The sequence below is a fragment of the Megalobrama amblycephala genome, linkage group LG23 (genome assembly GCF_018812025.1).
Source record: "Megalobrama amblycephala isolate DHTTF-2021 linkage group LG23, ASM1881202v1, whole genome shotgun sequence".
NCBI lineage: Eukaryota > Metazoa > Chordata > Actinopteri > Cypriniformes > Xenocyprididae > Megalobrama > Megalobrama amblycephala.
Genome location: NC_063066.1, coordinates 3,739,939 through 3,758,701, shown reverse-complemented (window position 1 = coordinate 3,758,701; position 18,763 = coordinate 3,739,939). Strand labels below are relative to the sequence as shown.

General features: G+C 36.9%; 1 protein-coding gene across 9 annotated transcripts in view; it reads right to left on the bottom strand.

Annotated features, from left to right (window-relative positions):
• med12 (mediator complex subunit 12) overlaps positions 1–17,484 on the bottom strand; it is a 43,741-nt gene extending 26,257 nt beyond the window's left edge. For 4 of the 9 annotated variants that reach the window (XR_007182736.1, XM_048176578.1, XM_048176586.1 and 1 more), the window contains exons 1-18: positions 17,261–17,483; positions 14,497–14,601; positions 14,216–14,407; positions 13,939–14,098; positions 13,624–13,799; positions 12,242–12,352; positions 10,042–10,314; positions 9,808–9,954; positions 9,632–9,731; positions 9,404–9,540; positions 7,790–7,921; positions 7,570–7,696; positions 7,228–7,457; positions 7,085–7,144; positions 6,805–6,981; positions 5,778–5,922; positions 2,342–2,460; positions 17–160 (exon numbers count right to left, since the gene is read on the bottom strand). Coding sequence is in view for 8 of the 9 variants with exons in the window: in XM_048176578.1 (XP_048032535.1) it covers positions 17–160; positions 2,342–2,460; positions 5,778–5,922; positions 6,805–6,981; positions 7,085–7,144; positions 7,228–7,457; positions 7,570–7,696; positions 7,790–7,921; positions 9,404–9,540; positions 9,632–9,731; positions 9,808–9,954; positions 10,042–10,314; positions 12,242–12,352; positions 13,624–13,799; positions 13,939–14,098; positions 14,216–14,407; positions 14,497–14,601; positions 17,261–17,362 (2,637 nt within the window). In the remaining variant the exon portion in view is untranslated. Of the gene's footprint in view, positions 1–16; positions 161–2,341; positions 2,461–5,777; positions 5,923–6,804; positions 6,982–7,084; positions 7,145–7,227; positions 7,458–7,569; positions 7,697–7,789; positions 7,922–9,403; positions 9,541–9,631; positions 9,732–9,807; positions 9,955–10,041; positions 10,315–12,241; positions 12,353–13,623; positions 13,800–13,938; positions 14,099–14,215; positions 14,408–14,496; positions 14,602–17,260 lie in introns of all 9 variants that reach the window. The other 5 variants (XM_048176581.1, XM_048176582.1, XM_048176579.1 and 2 more) reach the window with 3 other exon arrangements.
• Positions 17,485–18,763: the final 1,279 nt, after the last annotated feature.

Sequence of the window (18,763 nt, the reverse complement as noted above, 5' to 3'; positions counted from 1 at the left end):
TTATCAGCTCTCATACCTGTATCGCAAAGTCAATGAGGCCACTTATATTGAGCGAGTACTCCATGAGGTCAAAGATGAACTGGATGTGTTGGACCAGTGGGAGGTGATAGGACATCCCTAAGGCAAAGCTGGTGATCTGCTCCAGAACATTCCTGGACACCTGTGAGAACCCAAACACACCAGTTTAAGCCCATTTTAAAGCTGCTTGATTATAATAATAGTCAAAATTATTTTGGTCAATATTGTAATAATTATTATTTAACACAATGCTTTAACAAGTTTAATTAGTAAACAAGTTTTTCAAGTGTAAAATTCCATTAATCAGACATCCCTAGCATATTTGAACATCTGAATGTACATAAAAGCAAATGAGATTTAGTGAAGGGCATGATTTACAGGGAATGATGATGATTTTAAATCAGTAAAGGCTGGAATACACCGCACAAGTTTTACCCAGATTTATTTGCTTGGCGAAACTTCATGGGCAAAATCCAGGAATCCACGAGATTGGGAATTTTTGAGTGAAGGCAGATTTTAATCTTGTTCAAGTTAGTCACACAACTTCACCACATCAACCAAAAGAAAGCTGCTTGGTTTGAAAGAGACTTCTGTTTGAGTGTTGCTTCATGCATTGCTACGCTGCTGACAATAAACCTATTTTGTCCGTGAAATGGACAAAATCACAAATTTAGCAGTGTTTCCCACAGGATTTTGTTACATTGTGGTGGGTGGACTTTGGTCCCTCTAGGGGGGTCGAGGGGTATGGCCCCCCCAGAAGAAAATTTTGTACATTTAAAAAGTTAAATTCAATAAAATCTGGTGCATTTTGAAAGTTCAAAATTTAGAGCTCCAACCCATATTCAGTGTGCAAAAAAAAAAAAAAAAAATTTTTGTCTGAGCATTGACTTGTACCTGAACTTTAAAGGGGACTCAACCCTCTTTTACCTTGTGATATAGTTCCTCATTCCACATTACACTACATCATAATAATAGTTATAATATTATTCCTTTGGCAGTAATAGCCATATATTGAAAAAAATCCACTGTAAATAAATGAAGCTTTCATAATTAGTTTTGTCCTAATTTCTAAACTTATGAGATAAATACGTGAGCTTTTATTTTGGCGGTGTAATGCTTCATTTGTTAAGCCAGACTACACTTGGAACTTCAGTCGAGCTTTTATTTTAGTGGAAACTGCAGTTACATTTTTATTTTGGCGTAAACTGCAGCCGAGCTTTTATTTTGGCAGAAACTTCAGTTGTGCTTTTATTTTGATGGCCACTGCAGTCGATCTTTTATTTTGCCGGAAACTACAGTTGAGCTTTTATTTTGGCAGAAACTGCAGCCGAGCTTTTATTTTGGCGCACACTGCAGTCGATCTTTTATTTTGCCGGAAACTACAGTCGAGCTTTTATTTTGGCGCACGCTGCAGTCATGCTTTTATTGTGGCGGCCACTGCAGTTAAGTTCTTATTTTGGCGGAAAACAAGTTTACAAATGCATCTCATTACAAGTCAAGTGAAATGCTGTAATTGTCAACTATGCAAATGTGAAAATAATGCATAATCAGTGCCTGCTACGTTCACAAATGCAGTCTTTGACTGTTCATTCACTGTGAACTGAGACGCGGAGCTGATCACATGATGATCGCGTGAGGGAAGTGTGCCAGCGGAAACAGACAGTCTTCTGCGATTTGATAAGCGTAGTTCACTGACAAGCCACGCAATATCACGTTCATTATAGCAGATGAATCGCCTTCAATAATGAACGTGATATTGCGTGGCTTGTCAGTGAACTACGGTTCTGTCTATTAAATGCCGCTCCATTTGAAAGCAGGTGATGGCGATTTAGCGGTAATCAGGGAACCTGCTTTACTGACGAAATGCGTGTGACAATCACATGCGATATATCGCCCAGCCCTACAAAGAATTATAGAGCTTTTTTATTTTAGTTTGTTTGACAGCAATGGCGCAAAACACGACATTAACGACCTTTTGATATTGCGAAAAGTTTAAATATATTTTCGGGCTGCTAGTCTAGTTATAGTAATCTATTTGTGGCGGTCAGTGTTGATATTGTGATGGCTCGCCACAAATAAATCAATGTATGGGAAACACTGTTTAGCGTAAGAGCAGGGGTGGAAAACCTTGAATGGAAAGGTGGAAAAGCTTTTGAATAAACATTATTAGTGCAACAAAAGTGTAGAATAGGGTGGAATTATGCCTCTAAAGCTCTAAGCATACTTTGTTTTCCACATTCCAAAGCATATTTTGGGCTTAAGACACAAACCTGTGGGAAAAACAAACAAGCCACAGTAGTTCATTCATTCAATTCGGGCTGACCTGAGAGGTGACCTGGTGCTGGTCAAAGTGTGAGAGGTGCTGGAATTTAGAGAAAATGTCTTCAGCAGTGGGGAAGGCCTCAGGTTTACTCCTCTTCCTCTTCTGGCTCTCCTCACCTCCTGAGGAAAGACAACAAAAGACAAAAATCTATGAATACACGGCACATATGAGAGAGAGACCACGTGCCGTCAATGTGCTGTGAGCCTTAACAGATGAAATGCAGAGATTGTGCCCTCATCCAGCATCATCAGTCAACCACAGAGGTCACTGTCAAACGGTTTTTCAAATGAAAAGCGGCTGGATGGGTGACTTATTCACGACGGGTCAGTGTTCTGTGCCGTGCTTGAAATAGTAATAGCTGTGGGTTGAGCCGTTTAATGTCAGGACCAAGGCAACACTTAGTCTGCTGCGAGGGAAATAATGGGATGTTAAATTACACCTCTATTAAAAAGTAAAAGCAAAAGCAGGGCTGCTCTTTCTGACCGAGTCGGCAGCTAAGCTTGAATATAATAAGTCAATGATTGCTATTAGCATTGAAATGGGGCTACAGCTATGAATATTCAATGACAGCAACAGAGGTTCACTGCCATGAAAGCCTGTTAATAACAGAGGAGAATGAAAAGAGGGGGGAACAAAAGACTAATGAAATTGAGCATAAATGACGAACGGTCTCTATGAGGGGACGGACATCCAAATGTGTCCTTCTAGAGCCGAAAGGTGAAGCTAAAGTACATAAGTCAAGACTGATTGGGACTGTCACAATGCAGCACAAATCATTTGTGCTAAATACCACGACAATGGAGAAAACAGAGATTCTAATAGATTCTTCAAAAAAAATTTCAACTTTTGCTATTCCTACCAATAATGCCCCTTTTCACAAGATGTAATATAAGTCTCTGGTGTCTCCAGAATGTGTGTGTGAAGTTTCAGCTCAAAATACCCCACAGATCATTTATTATAACTTGACAAATTTGCCCCTATTTGGGTGTGACCAAAAACACACCGTTTTTGTGTGTATCCCTTTAACCCATTTTAGCCCACCGGCAACTATGGTTGCCGCAGTGTATGGTTGTCATTTTTCTTTTGTAAGTGTTTTTCTAGATGTTTTCCATGTTTTATGTCTCAATGACATGCAAGAAAACATCCAAATAAAAGATTTCAAGAACAAAAAAAAGGTATTCACTTCCTTCCTGTGACATGAGGCTGTCAATTTCCAACCCCTACTTCCAGGAAGCATATTGAAGGCAAACCCTCCCAAAGAAAAGTAATTTTCATGTTAATATTAAGAATCTTTTGTTGACATATATATATATATCTATGTAATCATGAGGGTCTCTAGAATCATCCAAACAAAACAAATCTTATAAGAGATCTATAGTTTTTTGTATACTTAGTCAAAAGTACGAGCGGCAACTATAGTTGCCGGTGGGCAAATGACTTGTAAGTACATATATCATGGGGAAATGGGGTATACTGTGTTTAATGGGTCAATAAATCAAGGTTATTGGTCTTGTTTAGTGCTTTTTGCTTTCATAATATTTTATATTGTTATATATTATATGTTGTTATTTGTTAATTCATTTATTTTTTAATTTATTTATTTTTAGTTTGTTTGTTATATGTGACCCTGGACTACAAAACCATTCATAAGGGTCAATTTTTTGAAATTAAGATTTATACATCATCTGAAAGCTGAATATATATAAGCTTTTCATTGATGTATGGTTTGTTAGGATTGGACATTTGGCCGAGATACAACTATTTGAAAATCTGGAATCTGAAGGTACAAAAAAAATAAAATATTGAGAAAATCACCTTAAATTTGACCAAATGAAGTCCTTAACAATGTATATCCACTCACAAAAAGAATTTGTTATATATTTATGGTAGAAAATTTACAAAATATCCTCATGGAACATGATCTTTACTTAATATCCTAATGATTTTTGGCATTAAAGAAAAAAAAAATCAATAATTTTGACCCAAACAATGTATTGTTGGCTATAGCTACAAATATACCCGTGTGAATTATGACTGGGTTTGTGGTCCAGGGTCACATATAGGAGTAATTCTTTCTAATGAACAATGTAATTTAACATTTTGATTCACAATGCTCTGTTGGAGCAACTTAACGGCTGCACTTTGTTCTTCACTATGGTCCACCACTTTAAAACAAACGGATTTGTTATTTGTTTTGTTTTCATATTCAAGAGATTATAAGCTAGATGCAGCTTTTTTGTGTTTGCATCGAATGCTCTTTGACTTTGATTGATCTGTTGATCTGTTGAAAGCAGTTATTTTGAGTTAGATGCATAAATGTTCTCCTCCTAATCAAATTTTACATTGAGGGGTGCATACAACATATTTGCCCACCAGCAACTATAGTTGCCGCACATTCAAACACGTTTTTTAAGAAAAAAAACAAAAACCTGGGGAAAATAAATGCAGAACATGTTCACATAGGACACTATTAACAGGACTATATGCATGAAACCATTCAGAAATATTTGGGCACAAATGGGTTAAATGCAAATGAGCTGCTGCTCCCGCCCCCTTTCCAGAAGAGGGCGGAGCTTTAACAGCTCAACAACAACAAAGCTGGAGAATCTCACGCAGCCAAAATGACGAAAGTGTTCAGCCTTACATTGTTCAAACCGGAGTCGACACTGATGGAGAGACTCAGGAAGAAGTTACAACTTTTAGACGTTTCTGAATGGTTAGAGGATAAATTTATGTAGTTGCTGTGGAGTTGATTCAACTCATCCACTAGCATGTGTTGTCATGTTAATCTTTTGTGCAAAACCCGTACGGACGCCCAATATACATAGTATACCTGTTTGCCAGGCTAACGTTTATGATTGCTATCAAATGCTGTGAATGGTCTAATATTTTTTTTAATATCGCTCAGACAGAAACGCTCATTTTTTAGCAATCAAGCTTGCCAGGATCAACTTGCTATCCAAGCTAACGAGACTCTAAATAGTGTTCATTGCTCGTCTGTGCAGCCAACGACAGAACAGTTAGCAAGCTTTGCTTGAACATTTGCCATGGCGTTAGAACTGGTACACCGTTTTCGCTTGCGAAAATAAAAAGACGGCGCCGTGGGTGGAAACGTGCAGATTAAGGGCGGTAATATTATAATAAGATCCCCTTCCTACATCACAAGGAGAGCGAAATCTGAACAGCTCATTTTTTCACATGCTTTCAGAGAAAGGCTTGCCAAAACAAAGTTACTGGATTGTCCTTTTTCACATTTTCTGGGTTGGTAGATGCACCGGGGACCCGATTATAGCACTTAAACACGGGAAAAGTCACATTTTCATGATATGTCCCCTTTAATATAACTTTGCATTTAAATTTTCAGAAGAATTACTGATATAGTTAGTCATCAAAATGTGTTAATGATCAAACAGTTGGTTTGTGTTAACTGCCGCACCTGTCTCTGCTGTACTCTTGCGGTTGAGAACCTTCAGGATGTCTTTGGTGATCTTCTTGATGGTGTGGCGAGCTTCATCTCGCTGCTTGCCTACTCCATAGAGAACCACCAGACGCTGGTTACACTCATGACTCGCGCTCTCCTCCTGAAAAACAATCAGTTTAGTTAGAATATTAGTCATGTACATTCCTGATCGAAAGTTTGGGGTCGGTTTGAATGAAGTCTCTTATACTCACCAAGGTGTTTATTTGATCAAACATACAACACAGTAATATTGTGAAATATTATTACAATTTAAAATGACTGTTTATTATTTTCATTTAATAAGTAATTTATTCCTGTGACGGCAAAAGCCGAATTTTCAGCATCATTACTCCAGTCTTCAGTGTCACATGATGCTTCAGAAATTATTCTAATATGATGATTTGATGCTCAAGAAACATTTCTGATTATTATCAATGTTGAAAACAGTTGTGATGCTTATTTTTTGTGGAAGCCAAGATATATTTTTCAGGATTCTTTGATGAATAAAAGTTCAAAAGAACAGTGTTTATAATTATAATTTATAATTTGAAATATAAATCTTTTGTAACATTATGTCTTTTCAGGGCTTGACATTAACTTTTTTTGCTCGCCAGCCACTGTGGCTAGTGGTTTTCCAAAGTAACTAGCCACTTAGCATTTTTACTGGCCACAATTTTGACATCAACACCATGGGGAAAACCTGCCATATAGATATTTTTAATATTCTCTCATAATTTGGCAGCAGGTTTATTAGGCTGCTGTCACTTTAAGACCTGACACACGGATCCATTATAGTGTTACACATGAGAATGGCATTTTGACATTATTTTGTGTATATTTGACTGTTTTAGCACAATAAGTAGTGAAAAATAACTCGATTTAGTATTGAGAGGTGACTTTATGTACTCACACTTTGGATGCGAGAACAAAATCTCCAGGAATAACTAAAAAATTACTATTTCATTGTTGTTTTAGCAATTATTTCACATATGTGCATGCTCACCTGAGGAATGGGGAAGTGGGTGGCGTACTGTATGTGGCGAGGCTGCTCGTAAACCAGAGGGAAGGCCGGGTCCATGCCCTTATCCTTGGCAGTGTTTTTGCTCTCCTGCTCCGATGCAGGTTTCTCCGGGGAAGGGCTTCCCTTCGACTCGCAGTGCATTGGAGGAGAGAACATCTGCTGAAGGGTCAGACAATGATGCATTTAATAATTGATTTGGTTAGCAAACATCAGGTGCCATCACTATTTCAAAACAGACATGTATAGAGAAACACTCTACAACCTCGTCAAAGTTAGCACTCGAGTTGTGATCCATCTCCATTGACTCCGACATACCAGTATCCTAAAATTAAAAAAAGTATTAAAGTAAGATTAAATGCAACCAATTCTATTACACTATGACTGAAAAACAAATAAGCTACTTGCCTCGATTTTAACACTGCTTCCCGCATCCTGGTCTTTGCGCTCTGATTCGTCAGAGGGCTCGTCGCTGGGGGAACGTGGGCGGGGCAGATGGGAATCAGAGGCCAGGTCACCCCGGGAGATGAGGGTGCACATGTAGATGTTGTGTGAGAAGACATCATGACGGATGAGCTCACAGAAGAGCAGCACGAGATTAGAGAACTCCACTCGCTCGCTCTCGTTCCCGGGCTCAGCTTCACAGACACACAGAGACAAGGTTCAGTTCATTTATACTTCATTTAAAAGTATAATTCATTCCTGGAGCAGTTTATAAACAACCCTATGGACGCTGATATATTGACTCACTAAGCACAGGGGCCTGAGTGTCCAGGAACTGCAGTAGGACGTCCTGGAAGACAGGCAGTGTGGCAGTAGACAGAGACCCTGACGACACAGAGCCTTTCTCATCTACGACCTCTGACTCTCCACACCTCTGAAAACACACACAGAAACTGTCAGAACTGTGCAGTTGGAAATTACGAAACTATTTTTAGAATTTAAAATAATATTTGGTTCCCAGCAGCACCTCTGCCTCAATCTCCGTCTGTCTCTTCTCCAGGAGTTTGGCCACCACCATGGCTCTGTGCGGCCCTGACCTTTTACAGGAAACAGCCCACTCACACAGCAGGGTCACCACTGCGTCGTCGTCTGGACTCATCTACAGTTACCAGCACATTACACGATGTTAAACATCAAACTGAGCTATTTAATTAGTATTACATTGTTATTACACATTAACACCATGATTATTACAATAAATATGGTGAAATATCTAAAGGCAGCCACACATTACAAGATAATTTGGCATTTGCACTACAGGTCTTGATGGCCAATTCTGATTTTTTTGACTATATCCTTTTTTTGACGACCCACCTAGATCCTAAATGTGACCCGTATCCGATATCTGCATTTCACTACACTTTCACATCAATTTCAATAGTACACTCATAGAAACATTTTTAATGCAACAGTTTCATCTTTACATTAAAATAATTATATCGTAAAAATTCCTCATGATAGTGATTACGTACACAGATCCGCTGGATGCGTGCAAGAGAAATAATGGTCAGGCGGTAGAACTTTTGTTATGCATGTTGTATAGGTTTTTTTACTTAAAACCAAATGCATTCATCAGTGATTGTATATCAAGGGCAGGGACGTGTTTGTGGGCATTTTATTTTGTGGTTTCACTGGAACGAATAGGGAGTCTTCAAAACAGGTCTGTGCACGAGTCGCCGTCTCTGCAACGAGCACTTAGCATGATTTCAAAAGCAACATTTCAGCACCAGATCACCTTTTATTTAACACAAACAAACAAAATGAATACTCTGCTAGTCAACTAGAGATGTTTCATTTGTTATAGATACATCTGTACCGCGAAATGTTTAAAAAAAGTCACTTTTTCAATGACATACAACTCGCATTGATGTGAATATCCGATCTGTCTGCTTACACGGCAGACGCAGATGCATGTATCCGATTCATATCAGATTTATTTCCACATATGAACAAGGCCTGAATCCGATCGGAGAATATCAGAAACATGTTCGTGGGTCATATCCGATCTGTGCCACACGGGAGGGAAAAATTGGAATTGTGTCACTTAAACCATGCAGTGTAAATGCAGCCTTGGTCACATTGTGGCAATTCACACAGTATAGGAACAAAACTGTTAAATCTATGATTTTTTCATTTTTATTGTCATGTTTGTTCATTATTTTTGATTACAATTAATAACTGTCCATTACTGTCACACTACTGGTCAAAAGTTTGGGATCTGTAAGATTTTTTTTTTTTTTTTATGTTTTTGAAAGAAGTTACATGCACTCACCAAGGCTACATTTATTTGATCAAAAAACTTAAATATGATTTTCTTTTTTAATATATTTTAAAATGCAATTTATTTCAGTGATCAAAGCTGAATTTTCACCATCATTTCAGTGTCACATGATCCTTCAGAAATCATTCTAACGTGCTGATTTGCTGGTCAAGAAACATTTCTGATTATCATCAATATTTTTAGTGAAAATTCTTATTTATTCTTAATTCTAAATTCTTAAATACCCCAATTTTTGAACTGTAGTGAAGGTTGTTCAGTGGGACAACATGAAAAAACAAATCAAAACACAGTTGTCTTTACCTCGTGTCCATCTTTGCTCTGACCCGAGCCAAAAATCCGGTTATACAGCGAATCCAGGGAATTGCTAAAGTCAGACTTTTCAAAGCTGTGGTTATCCAAAACCTCCAATGTATGCAGAACCCGGCTAATGGTGAAACCTATAGGACATATATATACATTTTACAGGCTGTACCAAAACAAAATAAGTCCTGTCCATACAGAGATGTCGATGACCTCATTCACGCTCACCTGCTGTGGTTTCCTGACACTTGTCGAAAGACCAGCGGAACTCCACAGCCTGTCCTCTCTCTTTGATCTGCTCTTCAATCTCCCTCACCTTGGCCCGAACCTGAGAAACATCACATTCCTTTAGACAAACACATTGATGAAGTGCCAGAGGATCAGATCATGTACTGAAATCAAACCTGCTGGTTAAAGGTGCTGGTGCCCCCCGGCATGGGCAGGTTAGAGGGAGCGATTGGCAAGAGGTCTAACGGGGAGCCGGTCTTATTACGGCTGTCTGTCAGAGAGTAGTGCCAGACCAGAGCGCTGGGGCAACACAACACGATACTCTACAGAGGGACAAACGGTGACGTCAAAAAAACTGAAAGACAGGAATCAAGAGAAATGCAGTTGGAATGAGACGTATATGACAGTACCTGCAACATGCAGCTGAGTCCAAACACCACAGGCCTGTGCTGGGGGCAGATGTAGAAGTCTGTGAAGGGGGTCTGGGGCTGGTTGCCCCCTGCAGGCTGGGAGGTGGGGGTGGGGGGTAGTGCGTTTCCTTGCTGTGCTGAAATGCCGTGGGCCGGGTGCCCGCCTGGGCCCGGACCGAGACTGCCATCGCTCAGCAGCAAATTGAGCCGGCGTGTGCAGAAATACGCCAGTCGTCTAGATAAATAGGCTGACTGCACAAACTCTCCCGAGTACTGAATGAAATAATGACAAGAGGTCAAAATAATCACACTCCATTCAGAAAAATGACCACGTCAAGAATCTTTTGTGTGTTCTTTGCATTGATTTTAAGAGAAAACATTTGCTGAATTCTGTGGAATTAATTGAAATATGCTAAATTGTGTTAAACTGAGCTGAAAGCACTATACTTTTATTAAAATGGGTTAAAATTAGGTTAAAATGCAGTGAAATTAAAACCTTATAAAATCTGTCTTTGATATAAACTTAAACTGAATTTGGAATGACTATTTTTATAGATTTTATAGGAAATTTCCTCAAGGAATTATAACCACTGCAGTCAAATCAGGGTTATTATCAATAACTAACTAAAACAACAAAAAAAAAAAAAAAAAAACACACACAAATTGAAATAAACATTAACTGAAAATAAAATATAAAAACACTAAACTTATTTTATTTCAGCAGGTTGCGAGGGCAATATCTTTCATTTTTTGTTATAGTTTAAGTGGAAGTACTAAAATAAATTAAAACCAAAATTTAAAAACTATAGAGACATTTTTATAAAAAAAAAAAAAAAAAATTAAAAAATTAATAAGAATATAACATTTGAAACAACAAACAAAAACTATAATATTACAATGTACAACAACAAATAGGGCTGAACGATTAATCGGTAATTGAAAAAAGTAATCGAAACTGAAATTCAGAAACTATAACCGACGTAATTTTCCCATGTCATTTATTTCGTTTTAATTCTGTTAATATTTTCCCCTTAATAACATACTAGCACGTGTGTAGTCACTAGGGCTGCACAACGATTAATCGTGATTAATTGTTTGCAAAATAAAAGTCTGTGTTTATGTAATATATGTGTGTGTTCTGTGTATAATAATTATGCATATATAAATACATGCACATACATGTATATATTTAAGAAAAAATTTATATTTATATATAAAATATTAATATGTAATATAAAATATATATAAATGTATATTTATTTATACATGTATATATTTTTTAAATTTACATAATTATCATACACAGAACACACATATATATTACGTAAACACAGACTTTTATTTTGCAAGCGATTAATCGTTGTGCAGCCCTAGTAGTCACATGACTCCACCCCGTCCAGTCAGCGGCATGGAAGCAACACGGAGGCGAACTCAAACGTAGAGTCAACACACAACGCGCAAACCCCGAAATGCGATCACTTTCACTTGTATGTTTGAAAGCTTGCCAGTTTGAACATTTAAGTGATTTTTCACCATTCAAGAACATCACGTGAAGATCGCGCGCACAAAGAGGAGCGCAGAAACTCATTGTCAACACTGTCCTGTGATTTATAACTAAAGTAGCTTAGAAACTCAAAAGTTATAGCATATATTTTTCTTCTTTTGAAGTAACTACAAACAACCCACAGCTTCACAATTAATAGACGGTATGACTAATTCACACATGCAATCGCTCTCTCATTAATGCATTCAAATGTACTGATACTGTGCTAATTTATCTGTACCTGATTTACAATGAACAGAAATCTGTAGGAAATGTTAGAACCATAGATAATATAACTGCTGAAAGTGAGTTATGTCAGAGCACTCTTTCATTAGGAAAAAATACCCCACCTTTAATAGTCAAGCATATTTACAGTACAAACATTGTCAGTGAACAAAAACCAAACAAACAAAATAATCTCATCGATTATATCGTCCAGCCCTAATAACAAACATACCAAAATAAACCAATAAACTTCTTATTGGTAGCTGAAAGGATAATCAAATTAGTCAAAATGTGAAATCAATTCAAATGCATAGGGACAGGGAATGCGCACAACTTAAGATGGCTGTTCCACAGCTCCTATGCAGGCCTGGATATGAGCAGTGAGAGCGCCGTGTGTCAGAAGTCACGACTCGTCACGCTGCATTAACTGACCTGTAACAGGAGCGGCAGCAGCAGTCGCAGGAGCTCGTCCTCTCCGGGTCTGATCTTCTCGAAACACTCCAGCACCCAGGTGAGAAACTCATGTCTGTCTAACATGCCATCCTATCACACATGTACACAATAATTAATCCCATGCACAAAAAAACAAATAAATAAATAATTGCATCACATATTTTTGCTCTACTCAACAACAATCGGCACATATCATCTGGCCATCATATATGCACTATCATTCATTAGTTATTTTTAGTAACCAACATTAAAGGGTTAGTTCACCCAAAAATGAAAATTCTGTCATGAATTAAAAACCCTTGTGTCGTTCCACACCTGTTCGTTCATCTTCAGAACACAAATGAAGATATTTTTGATGAAATCCGATGGCTCAGTTAGGCCTGCATTGACATCAAACTGTATCAAACTGCCAAAGTCACATGGTTTCAGTAAACAAGGCTTCGTTACGTCATAAGTGTTTTGAAACTTCAATAGTTCATGCGATACATGCTCTGAACCACTGATTCGAAACAAAAGATTCGTAAAGCTTCATGAATCAGTGTTTTGAAATCGTCCATCACTAGATATTGTTGAATAGTCATTTTGTTTTTTTTCTCGTCGCTTCATAACATTAATGTCGAACCACTGTAGTCACATGAACTTTGACATTTGAAAGTGTTATTATCTTGCTGTCAATGCAGGCCTCACTGAGCCATCGGATTAAACTGGTATTAAAGCGGAGGAGAGGATGATCACATGCTTCTCTTTAACTGAGGCGCTAAAGCGATCCGTCACGGCACATTAAACAGCGCCAAAACGGTATTTATTTTTTGAATCTCATAATAAAATGGACGTCATTTGAAATCTGAGACTTTGCTTCATATCAAAAGTAACAAAGCACAAAGATTATTGCGATTTATTGGATGGGAGGCGCTACATATTCTGCTCATTCATCAACTGAAAACAGACTAGACTAATCGATTCTTGGGATTTAAGAATCGATATCGGTTCGTAAAAATGAGAATCGATTAAAATCAAGAAATCGATATTTTTTCAGCCCTATTTTTGATGAAATCCAAGAGGTTATTGGATAAAATAGTCCATGTGACTACATAAAACAAAAATAACAACTTTGTTCAATATTTTGAGCACAAAATGTATTCTCTTCGCTTCATAACATTAAGGTTGGAGTCACATGGACTATTTCAACGATGCCTTTACTACCTTTATGGGCCTTGAAAATGGTAATAAAGCTCACGGATTTCCTCAAAAATATCTTAATTTGTGTTCTGAAGGTCTTACGGGTGTGGAATGACTGTCATTAATGACAGAATTTTCATTTTTGAGTGAACTAACCCTTTAATAAATACAGGCCCACCTACCTGAAACATGAACATGGCCAGTTTCTCGTTGTACTCCCACTGTTTCATCGCAGTTTCCACCTCGGCAGGAGGAGCGGGCAGAGGAGACCCGCAGCCCTGGCTGGGAGACTGTCTGTAAAACTCTGCCACCTTCTGCAGCTGCTCCCACAGGTATTTAGTAATTATCTGAGTCCATTCTACAAAGCCAGACAAAACCAGTGAGGCATTGCAGAACAACGCCCACAATAAGAGGACATTTTATCTCCTTACGAGAATTAAACGAGGACAGCACTGCATGTTTGACAGAGTCAAATTACTATGTGATGATGCACTAACCTATGCAGGGGTCAATGACGTGCCTCTTCTTCACCTTGGTTTCAGTTATGGCAGCGTGATACGCACACGTCATTTTAATCATCCAAGCAGATCGCATCACCGGCACAGAGTACTTGGCAAGGTAGCCAAACACTTCCTCTTTCTTGCTGAAGATGGGAACCTAGTGCGCACACACAGCAATTACACCAATGCAAAACTCAAGATAAAAGAGCGTTTGACCTCCTCCTGTGAGGTTTGTGTGCCGTTTACAACATGTTAGTTATCTAAAAGAAGGAACCTTTTTAGCAAGCTGAGTAAGGGGTTTGGTCCCGGCCAAGTCCGTGAACCAATTATTAATGGAGCTCTGTGACCTCGCTGTGACGAGCCAGAAATTATCCTTCTGGTTAACCTGCGGCTTCCTCTTCCCAGTGTCTGGAAATGTGTTGCAGCGTAACTTCTCTGCAATGATGCTGCTGAAGTTTGAGCTGATCTGAGAAGCAGAAGGAAACAGGAAATCGCCAGTTTAAATGAATGAGGATTTGACTAATAAAATGCATGCATGCAAATTGATAATCTTACCTTTGAAGGGTTGAAATTGACATTTTTAGCGCTGCCATGTTCATCGCCTGAAACGGCTGGCTGGTTGTTAAATCCTTGTTTGACGTTCAATGCTGTTAACTCATCCTAAACAACGAGAGAGTGATGGTTTCGGTTTCTACATGCATATTTCATTCTCATTACAGTGTGCAGGAGAGTTAATCAAGCGCCAGTTAATCAGTCCTCCCTCCTAATGAGTGATCAAAATTCATCAAGACGACAAACTGAATATATATATATATATATATATATATATATATATATATATATATATATATATATATATATATATATATTATTTTTTTTTTTTTTTTTTTTTTACCAGTCAAAAGTTTGGAAACATTACCATTTTTAATGTTTTTGAACGAAGTCTCTTACGCTCATTAAGGCTGCATTTATTTCATAATAATTACAGAAAAAAACAATAATATTGTGAAATATTATTACAATTTAAAATTATGGTTTTCTATTTTAATATACTTTAAAATATAATTTATTTCTGTGATGCAAAGCTGAATTTTCAGCATCATTACTCCATAAATCTTTTGTAACAATATACATTAGCGTTCAAAAGTTTGGGGTCAGTAATTTTTTTTTCTTATTATTTTTTGAAAGAAATTAATACTTTTATTCAGCACGGATGTGTTAAATTGATAAAAAGTGATAGTAAAGATTTATATTGTTAGAAAAGATTTATATTTTGAATAAATGCTGTTCTTTTTAACCTTTTATTCCATCAATGAATCCTGAAAAAGTATCACAGGTTATAAAATAATATTAAGCAGCACAACTGTTTCCAACATTAATAATAAATCATCATATCAGAATGATTTCTGAAGGATCATGTGACACCAAAGACTGGAGTAATGATGCTGAAAATTCAGCTTTGCATCACAGAAATAAATTATATTTTAAAGTATATTAAAATGGAAAACCATAATTTTAAATTGTAATAATTAGGGGTGTGACGAGACAGGTATCTCACGAGACGAGACGAGACTCGAGATTGAGTTCACGAGACGAGACGAGACGAGACAAGATTTTTACACATTATTTATAAGAAATCCTCAATGGTGAAATACATGACTAGAAAAAATATTCTGCAGGTGTATTTGAAATGTTTTAACTAATCATCTTGTAATGAATGTCATTTCAGTTCTACTTAATAAAAACAGTATAAATAAAAATGTTAAAACTTTACAATAAGGTCTCATTTATTAACATTAATGTATTAACCAACATCAACTAACAATGAACAATATATTTGCTACAGTATTTATTAATCTTTGTTTATGTTAATTAATAAAAATAGTCATTCATTGTTAGTTCATAGTTTACAGTGCATTAACTAATGTTAACAAATGAAACCTTGTTGTTTGTGCTTAATAAGATTAAGAGAAAACTGTTATTCGTTTTCATGGTAACACTTTACATTAAGTGCAACCATAATGGCACTCTCTCAATATTCAAAGTGCAAATAAGACCAAATTTTTCTTTGATACAGAGCTGAGAGATGGTTACAACTACACTGCCCAGCCTAAAATAGCTTTCATATTGAGAGATACTTGCATTCATCAGGGAGCCGCTTTCAAAATGCGATGTATTGAAATCGCGCGCTCGCGTTTACTTTCACTTTCAGCGATCGCGCGTACTCTGTGAATATGGAGCGGCGGCGACCGTTATCCAACTGAATTTAATGTTTTTTATTTAAATACAAAGCAAAACGACAGTGGAGGCGTAATGTAAACGTAGCGGTGGCATATTCTTTCCTAATCATCCTAACACTCTGTCATGGCAACATCACGACACTACTTTTCGCCTCGACGAGAAATCTCGTCACAGTTTAGTCTCGCGAGATCTCGTGACATGAGATCTCGTCACACCCCTAGTAATAATATTTCACAATATTAATGTTTTTTCTGTATTTATTATGAAATAAATACAGCCTTAATGAGCACAAGAGACTTCGTTCAAAAATATTAAAAATAGTAATGTTTCCAAACTTTTGACTGGTAATATATATATATATATATATATATATATATATATATATATATATATATATATATATATATATATATATATGAAATATTTTCCTTCCCATTTTTCTTCTATCTTCTACATAGTCTTAATGCGTTTGTGATACATGGACAGCATTTTAGGCATCACAGACACGTACATCAGTTTTTACACATAGATCATTAATATACAAAATGCTTAATTAACCAGTGATACCTACAAATGTTGCCTAGCTAGACAGCTCGCTATGTTTTAAAACGCATCCATTAACACTTCAATCAACGAGCAGTTGTCAACAAACAGGCTATTGGGATTGTTTACATCCTAAATAAAGGTTTATCGATCGCAAATCCTTATTAAATTATTAGAAAAACACAAGATGATGCTTAATAACAGTCATATATTTCATATGACGCGCTTTTTAAAAGGCACCGCGACGATGAAAGTGGCTTTAAATAAGAAGCTCGATAAATATAGATCCTCACGTCATTTTTAAAGCTGAGTTTCACCGATAAAATGATATTTTTTTTCTCTTTAATCATCTATAACAACAACCAAAGAATCATTTGAGGCAATAAATGATGTTTTTTTCTGTTTAGCTAGTCGAGCCGTTGGGTTCATTGTTATTGGCCGTTTGCTGACGGCAGGGCCTCGTCTGAAAAGCACTCTTTAATTCACCGTTTAAACGCTAAATTTGGCTACTGAGGAAGAGGGAAAGTCGCCTAACCTCCTTTTGCTTCGGGTCCTGTGGATAGACGTCTGGAGGACCGAGTCTGGGTCGTTTGAGAGGCCTGTGTTCGTAGCTTAATATGCCGAAGGCAGCCATCATCCCCACGGCATGTCAGCCCGGTGTGTGGCCGATCCTGAGCGCTGCTGTTGCGGCTAGAGCTCCGCAGCTTCACCGATGCTTCCGCTCCGACGAGAGTGATGGGAAAACACAAGACAACATAAAAGTCCCTCCAGAACAAAATAAGATTCGATTAAAAGGACTTTATTTGTTCTGTCAAGAGCTTCTGCAGCGTCGTTGTGATTATTTTGTCTCGTGTTTTGTTTGTGATGAGTGACTAATAGGCAAATGAAAATGCATTGTTTAGGATGATAAAAGTCCAAAGTGAGAACCATAAAAAATTAATATACAATGGTTATATGAGTGATTACACGAGTCCCTCTGACCTTTTTCAGTATATTTTATCTATTGGGTCACTAAAATATATTTTTAAAAGCTTTTTGTATTATTTTATCTTCATATTACAAATCATTTTGTTTTTTTCAGTTGACACCATCTATTTTATCACGTCCCTCGAGGCCTTCTATGAAAGTGTTCTTGGGATATGAATAATAAAATGAGAAAAAAGTCATTCATTTTGGCATTCCCATAAATATCCATCTGTGCTTTTTTGTTAGTAATGTTTTTTCATGATTATTCATTAAAATCACATTATTTAGCTCCGTACCTCAGTAACCCCTCAACCCCGTCACACAAACCATAATGAACTGATACTTATGTGACATCATTAATAGGAAGTGACATCATAGAAGTCTTCTGAACAACACTGTGAGCAAGTTAGCACCTTCTTTAATAATTATAACTAAATTATGTTGTGAAATTGTGTTTGTCGAGCTTAACGACTCAACCCCGTTACATCAATTAAAGACAGAAAACTATTACTTGTGAAAATTATCTTTGTTATTTCAACATTATTCATGATTTCTTAATATCATGCATGCCATGCGCTCTCCATTTATTCTCTAGATTTAGAGCAGTGGCCAAAAATCTCAACCCCGTCACACCTACATTTTTATTATTATTATTATTATTTTGTTAAGCTTATGAAAAAGCAATTTAAAATTAGTTGAACTCTGTCTGAAATGTTCAGAGCAATCATGAGAATACTGATTTTAGCTCAAATCCTGAAGTTAAGCCTTTGATCAGAAATGATGAGGTTTCTGTCACAGAAAGAGCCCATTTCAGGCTTTAGTAGCAAAAGTGTGAGATTTTATGTAACTTTTATATTTGCAATTACTGAATTAGTGTGAGGGATATCTGATTAATAGAAAAATGTTGATTTGATCACAAATACATTTTATAATAATATTCAGAGAGCTCCCATAATGTCCATAACTTAAAATAATGACCAATAATAACAGGGATTTGATGCCTGAGATGGGAAAATATGTTTTTAAATATGTCATTAATGTTGTTGGTGCTCAGAAAAGTAATACATTTTGG